Source organism: Hydra vulgaris, chromosome 07 (genome assembly GCF_038396675.1).
Source record: "Hydra vulgaris chromosome 07, alternate assembly HydraT2T_AEP".
NCBI lineage: Eukaryota > Metazoa > Cnidaria > Hydrozoa > Anthoathecata > Hydridae > Hydra > Hydra vulgaris.
Genome location: NC_088926.1, coordinates 31,451,776 through 31,462,500, shown reverse-complemented (window position 1 = coordinate 31,462,500; position 10,725 = coordinate 31,451,776). Strand labels below are relative to the sequence as shown.

The 10,725-nt window shown below is 31.7% G+C and overlaps 2 protein-coding genes across 12 annotated transcripts in view; one reads left to right on the top strand and one right to left on the bottom strand.

The window, feature by feature from the left end:
- The window catches only part of LOC101237339 (receptor-type tyrosine-protein phosphatase delta), a 544,974-nt gene that overhangs the window by 353,762 nt on the left and 180,487 nt on the right, over positions 1–10,725 (bottom strand). The window lies entirely within an intron of this gene.
- LOC101239033 (uncharacterized) overlaps positions 1–10,725 on the top strand; it is a 161,528-nt gene that overhangs the window by 121,326 nt on the left and 29,477 nt on the right. For 9 of the 11 annotated variants that reach the window (XM_065801633.1, XM_065801632.1, XM_065801631.1 and 6 more), the window contains 2 exons: positions 3,356–3,429; positions 4,683–4,716. In XM_065801633.1, the coding sequence (XP_065657705.1) occupies positions 3,356–3,429; positions 4,683–4,716 (108 nt within the window). Of the gene's footprint in view, positions 1–3,355; positions 3,430–4,266; positions 4,310–4,682; positions 4,717–10,725 lie in introns of all 11 variants that reach the window. The other 2 variants (XR_010639666.1, XR_010639665.1) reach the window with 1 other exon arrangement.

Genomic DNA, 10,725 nt, shown 5'->3' with positions numbered 1-10,725 from the left:
AGAGTATCATTAGAAGAACCAGCTGAAATATGACAACAGTATTCCACACAGGGGTTAATAAAAGATTAGTAGAGGTAAAGAATGGAATCAGGAGTAGGAAAATGGCAAGCATAATAAAGAGTAGTAACCTTTTCGATTGCTATCTTAACAATTGATTGTATATATTTTTTATTAGAGGTCAGTAGTAAAAGATAGTCCAAAAAGACATAAAGAAGAGGACTCAGTCAAACTTTATCAAAAGCTTTAGATATGTCAGGAGCAATAGCCCTAGCCTTGCAGCCTCCATCTTATTGCTAACTGCTGTTACTGAAAGATAAAATCTTTCAGTTACAGCAGTTAGCAATTAGACCATAGAGCAAGAGGATCAAAAATTATATTGATTGTTTGAGAATAAGACTGATCAGATGATAGTTGTAGGGGTCAGTATGTTCTCTGGAGTTTTTGAAAATTGGAAACACAGATGTCATTTTCCATCAAGCAAGAAAACACAATTCTGTTAAGCACTTTAGATAGAACTGAAACGAATTCTGGAGAACACTTTTGTAAGACTATACAGGAATGTTGTCCGGAAAGCCTAAAAAGAGTTTAATTAAGAGTTTAACAACAGAAGCCAGAGTGATTTAAATGTCCAAATTTGGGTTAAACTGTTTAACTGGAATGGAAGAAAGAGTATGGCCATAAGGTTCTTGAGTAGAATTAAAAGAAAAGTTTTTATAAATAGTTTAGCCTTGTCCTTGGCAGAGGTAATAAGATCTGTCCATGAATAAGAGATTGATATGTTAATGATATTTTTGAAGATTTTCCAAGTCCTAAAACCTAACTTCTGAGAAAAGATACAAGATATTGTAAACTGAGAATAATGGAGTTTGGCATCAGACCTTTTTATATTATTTTTTTGCCATAGTAAAGGTTTTTGTTAACAAGAGAGTTGTTCTTTTGAAAAAGATGAAAAAAATGATTACAATCAAATATAGTAGCTGCACAAGAAAGTGAAAATCTTGGAGTAAAATAAGGCTTGACTTGGAATCGCTTAGAAGGAATACAAGTCTGGCTTCAGGGTGTTACATAGAAGTTGCATTTATCAGTGGAGAGAGAAAAGTCATCAGTCCAAGGACTGTCACAAGGAAATCCACAAAAAGAATCCCAGTTAGCTTAAGGGTAACAGTAAGTAGTAAGATAAAAATCTTAATAAGTAGTACAAGATAAAAGATTTATAGATCATCGCAGTGTATTTAAACCACCTAAATGAGAACAAGGAGAAACTGAACACAAGCTAGGCTCACACTAGGACAAGATAAAAATCAAGGAGTGGAGGTAAGTGATTAAGTTTATCAGGAAAACGAGACACAAAATTAACTATCTGAATAATAGATTGAGAAATGCAGAAGTTATAGGATTTAGTGCCAGTAGGATCAGTAGCTTTAGAGCCAAGCCATTTACTTTGATGAGCGTTACAAATAATAGCAATTTTGTCAGAGGGATATAGAGAGAAGGCATGGTCGATTTGATCAAAAAAAACATCTAAATGAGGGCAGGGAAGAAGAAAAATGATAAAGAACAAAGAGAAAGGTGTTAGAGTGAAGTGGTGCTAAGCAGAAGCTCATAAAAGAATGGTTAAAGGATTCGAACTTGATTTTGCGACAAATAGGTGAATTATTAAGTATGTATACAACCAAGCCAAGCATGTGACTATTGGGTTTTTCAAATCTAAGGAATGTACCCATCAATACCAGATTCTAAAGAAAAAACTGTTGAATTTAAACTAGTCTGACAAGAGCAAGCAAGTCTGGTGAATTTTGCAAGAGATAAAATAACTTATGGGAAATTGCTTTGAAGACCATGAATACTTGTGAAAGATCTATTAAAACAATTTGGTGGTGGGGTTGGATTTTTTTATAGCTAATACTTTGAGTTACATTGAGCATGGTTTAAGTTTAAAGAGAACTTGATTCATTTATAGATAGTGCACAGCATACCAAGCAATGAGCTCAGTCCTGCTAATTAATCCAAAGTTGTAAGTTAGGGCGCCTTATGTGGCCTCAATAATGTCCACCAAAAGCATTAACAGAAACACCATACATGGGGAACATGGGATTGTTAATACTCTGATATTTTACTCCTGTTGATAGAATCAGCCTCTCTGAGAGGCTGATTCACCACTGAGCTCAGAAAAATTTAGTACTAATTTTAATACTAAGCTAGTATTAAATTGAGTTTTAGAGCTGTACCCTCATTAGTAGATAAAAGGTAGAGTTGTATAGCCACTATGAAGAAGGCACAAGCAATAATCTATAGAGTCAAGAAGATTCAGCGTTCATCATCCTAGGCAGGAATCATTGTAATACAGATTTACATTTACACTAGCCTAATAGATGAAAAAGGGGTTCAAGGCTGCTTAACAGAATAATTCTGCTTACCCCTAAAATTTGCCTAAGAGGCTTTCAACGAGACAGTAGGCGTCTCTAGCCTTTACTTAACCAAGAGTCCCCTCATGGCAGGGGAATTTCAAGTCTGAGTTTATTTCTATTACCCTTTGTTTTAAAAAAGCAAATCCTTTGGCGGCATGGCATGAAGATCCTAAACCTGACCTGACTGGAGAAGTTAAATCAAGTTACTTCCTGTAATCAGTACTTAAAAGAAGACTCAGAATTTAAACTATAATAGTTTCAAAAAGAGAAATTATGTCTGGTAAAATTTTCAAGAAGTAAAATTGTTAATAATATATTGACGATAAAATTTGTTGGTCAAAATATTGCTATGATTTTTATCAGTTTCTTTTTTTTTTAAATTAATTATAAATAGATAAATAACTTGTTTGAATCATTTTGGTGGTAACAACTATATGTTTAACTTGTCTATATGTTTTTATGTTTAATATTTGTTAATAATCATGATTTAAGTTGTATGATTTAAGTTGCATTATTTGACAATCTAAGCCATAATTTATGGATTTTCTTTGTTTCAACTAATAAAATTTGTAAAAAAAACTCCTTATGTGGCCTCAACGAAGCACACCACAAGCACTATGAGGAATTTTATCCATTACACTTTTAGTACTTAAGTATTTTACAGCTGTTAATGTCTGAAGTCTCTTGACTAGCCTCTCTGAGAGCTACTGGAGACTTCAGATAACATTACTATCAGTTTTTTTAACTGAGTTTTAGAGGTATGCACTCATAAAAATGTGAAAAACATTCATTAGAATATTACAGAAGGCGTTACATAGCTATAAGAATCAGGAAATTAGTTAAGACTTCTCTTAACTCTATTGTTTAAAATGTAATTAGAAAAGTATAAATTTTATTATATATAAACATTTTGGTTACTGTTATTATTTTTTGCAATTTATTTTTAGATGATCATTCAAGAATGTGTCTTGGAAACAGTTCAGATGTTAAAACAAACTATATAAATGCCTCAGTTATTCACGTAAGATTTTTTTGCTATATTCAGAATTTTCAATAAAAATAAAAAGTTTCCTACTTGATAATAAGGCAAAATACTTGATATAGCATGACATTCAATTAATAAATGATTAAAATGACCAATAACAATGGTAGTAATAATAATAATGATAATAATAATAATAACTATAAAAAAATCAATGATAGTGATAATAACAGATTTATAAATAAAAATAAATACAATAACAAAAGCAATAACAATAATAAACGAAATTTTTAATGAATAAGTTTTTAATAAAATTTAAAATTTATTAATGACTTTCAATCACTTGTTTTCAGGGGATTATATAATTTTATTAACATTAAGAGACCATTAGGTTAGGTTAGGGTTTAGGAGGTTATGTAAATTAGGGTTCATAGGGTTATATAAACTTGTTAACATTAAGAGACCTTTAGATTAGGGAAGTCAAACTTATCATTTAGGTAGAGGTACAGAGTTGTTTTCGTCAATTAATTTTAATATGTTTTCTACCTTTATTTCTAAAAATTTATGTACTTAATTTTTTCCTAATTATATTTTTTTCATCTAAATATGCTTACTTCAGATCAAGGGAACAACTAAAACTAAAGAGAAAAATCTTTTTATATTTAATGTTGTTTCAAGTTGCATATGATTATTTTTTAAAAATTTTAATGTTTAATTTTTTATTACTTGTTTTTTCTAATGCTATTTATATATATATTTTATTTATTTTAGTTTACTTACAAGTTTTTGTGTGGTATACAAAAACTTGTAAGTAATTTAAATTTTTAATGACAATGTTGGTCATTAAAATATTTTTTTCTTTTTCATATTTTTTAGATTTGCCTTCATTTAACTTGACTAATTATCTAATTCATTAAAGGTCATATATACTAATTTTTTAATATAAACTTTTATTTTATAAAATATAATTAAAAACTTATTATAATTTATTATGTTTTAATAATAATAATAATTTATTTAATTAAAATTTGAATTTAATTTATTTAATTGGTTTCTTATTTATTTATTTTTTACCTTATTTTTATTACATTTGCATAGTTCTAGTTGATTAAAAAAAATCAATTTAGTCTGTTTTAGATAAATTTATAAAATTTATAAATATTTTTGATAATGATAATTTAAATAAATATTTACATAAATAAATATATATATTTTTGATACATATCAACATGATTTTTAGTTTCATTTGCTTTTTAGATTTTTAAATATAATTCTGTTTTTTTTTTGAAAAGGGATATACAAAGCATGTCTACACAGCAAACAAGGGTAAATGACTTTTATAATTATAAACAATCAAGTTTTGAAATTAAAAATAATTAATTTTATTATATTTGCCATAAGTATATATATATATATATATATATATATATATATATATATATATATATATATATATATATATATATATATATATATATATATATATATATATATATATATATATATATATACAGTATTGGACAAAACATTTGCAACCAACATCGAACAATGCTAAAAAGTGTTCCTAATTTTACATGTCTTAAAAACGAAACGAACTATACTACCACAGCAAACAGTTCAGGAGTCTGGAGTCATAGCATGCCATGACATGAGCAATCAGCTGACAGGTGACAGCACACAGGCAGAATTTCGTTGACAAGTGCCATTTTGCAGCGAACAAAACAAGTGCAACTTTTTTGGTTTGTTTCATTTTCTTAAGTCTGGTTCGTGTCAACGTCACGGAAGTTTTTTAATAACTAAAGGAAGTATCCAGAAGTTTCCAGAAGCATGTAGAAGCTTTCAGAAGTTTCCAGAAGAAGCATCCAGAAACATCCAGAAGCATCCAGACGCATCCAGAAGCTTCCAGAAGCATCGAAAAGAAGCATCTAGAATCTTCCAGAACAGGTTCACACAGGTTCATTTTACTATATAAGAGACATGTAAATCGACATGTAATTCAGTCAGTATATGGATGTCAATCAGTCAGTATTATCAAGACAGTTTATCGAAGTGAGTTTTATCAAAGTGTTTTATCGAAGAACATCAATACAAGAAGTGAAATACAACAAGTGTTTCATTACATCAATACAGTCCACATCCAACCAAGAAGTTATGTTCCACAGAACATTATTGTATCATCACAAGGTAAATGTAACACGGTAAGCCTTGAGAAGCGTGATTATTTATTTTTATTATTTTTATGACTTCAAGTGCAAAAATGGCTCCCGACAGTCTTGGATTGGAACTAAGAAAGAAAATTATTGGCGATTACGTAAGTGGAATGTCACAAAAAAGTATTTGTGATAAATGTTGCGTGAAAAAATGGACCGTATCAAGACTATGTTCCAAATATCATTCTACGGGGAAGTTGGCAGCAGATAACAAAGGTGGAAGACCGCGGTCCACCACTTCTAGAGAGGGTTCTATGATCGTCAGATCCGTCAAGAAGGAACCCTGGGTATCATCAGTCGAGATACAAAAGCAATTAGAGCTGCCTGTATCGGACCGAACAATCAGACGACGTACTGTTGAAGCCGGATTGTTTTCTCGACGCCCTGCAAAGAAACCGCTGATTTCACTAAAAAACCAGAAGAAAAGACTTCTGTTTGCTACATCTCATATTGACTGGAATGTGCAAAAATGGCGAACTGTCCTGTTCAGTGATGAATCGAAGTTCAACATCATTGGGAGCGATGGCATTTGTCGTGTACGTCGACCGGCAGGAAAACGCCTCGATTTATGTTACTGCTATAAGACCGTGAAGCATGGTGGAGGCAATGTAATGGTTTGGGGGTGTTTTTCTGCTAACGGTCTAGGTCCAATACATCGAAACGATGGAATAATGGACCGTTTCATGTATAAAAATATCCTGAAAGATGTTATGTTACCTCATGCTGAATAGAATATGCCATCAAAATGGGTTTTTCAGCAAGACAACGATCCGAAACACACTGCAAAAGTAGTCAAGCAGTGGTTTCAAGACAACCACCTATTGGTGATGGATTGGCCGCCTCAATCTCCGGATCTCAACCCTATCGAGAACCTGTGGTAGATCATCAACCGCAGAATTAATCATTAAGGTGTCATAATAAGGATCAACTGTTTGAACAAATCCAAAATGCCTGGGCAGCGATTCCACAAAGTTTCATTGATCACCTGATCGAATCTATGCCTCGAAGATGCAAGGCTGTGATCGAAAACAAAGGATTCGCTATGAAATATTGATAGCGAAATACAGCTTGGTCAACATTTTGTCGAGTTGCACTTGTTTTGTCCAGAAGGAAATCAACTTTTTTTAATACTTTTGATTAATTTATTAATTTTCATGTACAAATAATGAACTTTGTGATGAATAAAACTTGAAGAACTTTGTCTCTAAACAGTTACATAGTTATTTCTCTAAATTAAAAAAAATGCAGCACTTTTATATAAAGAAACTAAATTAGTATTATTTGGTTGCACTCGTTTTGTCTGATACTGTATATATATATATATATATATATATATATATATATATATATATATATATATATATATATATATATATATATATATATATATATATATATATATATATATATATATTAGGGTGTTTCATATTTTATCAATTTTTGAAATTAAACTCGCGAATCGGTTTATAGATTGACCATTTTTATGAAAATAAGTTTGAACAAAAAAAAGTATGTTTGTACAATTTTTAGGGTCCCCGCCAGTTCGATTTTGGGCAAAAATGTTGGGTGTTTTAAACGCCTGGCAGGGACCTTAAAATTTATCCTATAAAATTTTTTATTCTTTTAAATAATATATGTTGGATTGGATATTAATTACATAAAAGGAGCATGTTGAAAAAATTAAGATACGCCTCCGAGTTATAAAATACGCCTCCGAGTTATAAAATACGCCACCGAGTTATAAAATAGGTTTTTGTAAATATTAATAACTCGGAGGCGTATCTTAATTTTTTCAACATGCTCCTTTTATGTAATTAATATCCAATCCAACATATATTATTTAAAAGAATAAAAAATTTTATAGGATAAATTTTAAGGTCCCCGCCAGGCGTTTAAAACACCCAACATTTTTGCCCAAAATCGAACTGGCGGGGACCCTAAAAATTGTACAAACATACTTTTTTTTGTTCAAACTTATTTTCATATAAATGGTCAATTTATAAATCGATTCGCGAGTTTAATTTCAAAAATTGATAAAATATGAAACACCCTAATATATATATATTATGGTATTGACTTTTTAATTTTTTTTTTCTCAAACATTATTTTCTGTAGCACGAATGAAAGAACTTTGCCTATTAATGACTAAAACGACATTTATTCCATTAAAATATTGAAAAAGATCACGCATAAACCAATTTGAAATTTTATTTATGTAGGCATTTTAGCATAACCAGCAAAACTTCTAAAAGACTGCGAGTGCTGCAGAAAAAACAAAACTTTGATTTATTGAATGAACTGTTTGACATGACCAAGATGAAAGGCGAATGTTTGTGCAAAGAGGATTAGAACCTCTACAAACTGCAAATTGAGATCAAAAGTCATGTTGGTTATTCGACTGCCAAACCTGCTAGTGCCAATACCATCCGCCCATTCAAGCGAGAGAGGGCAATAGCACTACCAGATTGTTCCGAAAGTAGCATGACAGCTTTGAACATGTAACGTTTTGTTACTTGCTCAAAGCTGTCATCCCACCGAGCAGCAGTGGTGTGCTGCCAGTTTTCTGGTAAGGGCATTGAACTCCCAACCCCATATCAATCAGCAATCCCCAAGGCTATCTACACAAAAGCTGCTCAGGTGAAGAAATACTTGGTGAACACGCTTCATATGGAGAAGTGGAGCGTACACTTTGGTGGCAAACACATTAAGGGCTTTGAATATCAGGCTGTTGTCCTCTAAAATGAATCTTAAGAAATTAAGTTGACTGCACTAAAATTGAAAGATGGGAAAGCTCAAACAATTGCCGAAGGACTCCAGGATGTGTTAGACAAGTTCAACCTGTGGGGATCAGTTGTGATGATTGTTGCCAACACAACAAACGTGAATACCGGCAAGAAGAGAGGTGTTGTTGTTTGGCTGCAGCAAATGTTCGGGGAGAAAGGTCACCCAAAATCCAAGTTCATCAGTTTCCAGCACCATGTGCTAGACCCCGTTCTTCGCGTTGTCATGGACAATGAGCTCCATGGGTCAACTAAATCACCAAAGATTTTTTTGTGCAGGATTTGATGAGTAATTATGTTAAATTGAAAGCAACCTTCAGCAACGGTAAAATTGAGATTAAGGAAACAGGCAGCTGGAGAGATGACATGAAGTTTCTTTACCACCTCACTCATGTCTTCTGTCACTTAACTGAGAGGAATGAGATCCTCTTTGTGAATTTCAAACAGATTCCAAACATCAGCAATGCACGCTGAAACTCTTGTGCCATTTAAGCCCTTCTTGCGTTTATTCTGATGCCAGAAACCCGGATCTGGTTGCATAAAATCTGTTCATTCAAATCTTACTCATAGGCTGACCATTGGTTCAGCAGTCAATTGTTCGGCATTGAAGATTTTGAAGAACTATCTGAAACTCTGAATGACTACCCAAAAGCTCTCAATAGCTTGAATAATTACTCAAAATCAAAGGAACAAGTGGTTATTTCAATACTATTTGAAAAAAGTTCACGCCCAAATCAAAATATCAAATTATGTGTTATTACTCAACAATGTACATTGTTTAGTAATTATGTCTAGTCACAAACTATTACAGTTACTAGAGCATAGCATATGGTTTACATTGTCTATATTAATGATTAATATACATCACTGTCTATTACTTGAAAAAAATCTAGACTGCAATTTGTCTTTTTTTCTGCAAACTAAATACAGTTCTTGCATCAGTTTTATTACACATTCTGCACATTGGTTGCTTCGTGGTATCTTTAGTGCTGATGGTTCTTGTTTCTAGTTTTCTCCAATACTTATAACCCCTTCTTGTAAGGTTTCAGTATTTGCAACAATTACTGTAGTCTAGTTGGTTGTAAATTTGGTCAGCAAATCAATACTTTACCCAGTCATACAAAATATATCTTCAGATTTTCTGTAATGTTGGTCTTGTTTTAGGTATGAGAACAAAAGCAAGAATTTGCATTATTAATATTAGGAATTTTTTAAAAGTTAACAAGTGAAAAATGTCGTTATTCTTCATAGATTTTGAAGTGCAAGATGATGGATGATATTCTTTTCATATATCCAGCCTTACTGGACGTATTAACAACCACTTCTGTTCCATTTACAAATTTTGCTTGCAATTTTTCATAACTGTTCATCAACTGAAATACAAAAGGATACTTAATGTTTTTAGTCTTAGTGCTCCCTCCAATTTCCTCATCCATCACCAGACGCAGAATCCTATCAAAAACATGATGGTGGCAAGAAATAAGCAAGTTTGTCAAACCCCTTTGCTGAAAATACTCGCATAAGTCTTGCAACAACACCATTTATTTTACCAGTGTTAAAACTGGTTGTATCAGCCACTATCATCTTTACAGCACTTCATAAATTATATTCCTCAAAAACTGTCAAAATTCCATCAATATTAGCTTCTGTCTTTCCATTTTTCAAACACATTGCAGATAATTTCACTTCCATTCATTTGTTTTTAATACTACAACCTGATATTCATTTGCATTAAGGCACTTTCCACCAAAATGTAATGACCACTGTTCAGTATTTAAGTTTTTTATCATCTCTTTCTTCAGTTTAGAAGCTTCCTTAAATACTATCTTATAAACTCCGGCTTGACTGGGTGATGAAATGTTAATGCCATCTATTGCCAATTGTTTGCAAATTTTGGCAGCTTTTCTTGTTGGTACTGTTGTTGATGTCACTAAATTTATGACAACTTTACTTTTGCTATGTTTTCTTTTTGTTGAGCAAGTATTTTTATCATTGTTATAATCATTGTTTTCATATTCAAATTCTTCAGACTTATCCAACTCTTTATCGTTATAATTAGATGAGAGATCATATTTCATACTGATCTAGATGGATTGTCAGGTAAAGTTAAACAACTCTATTGATAATAGAGTTGTTTAACTTTACCTGACAACCATACTCCATTAGCTGATATCAAACAGTTTGTCTATTGTGTCATATTTTCCTTGTTTAAAACATTCATTGTAAGTTTGAGTAAAAAATAAAGTAAAAACGGAATACTGTTGCCATATCTGGAATGGATCCTTCGAATGATGCCCTATCTTTTTAAGACAAGTTGTAATATTGCTTTGTAAGCATAGTTTAAT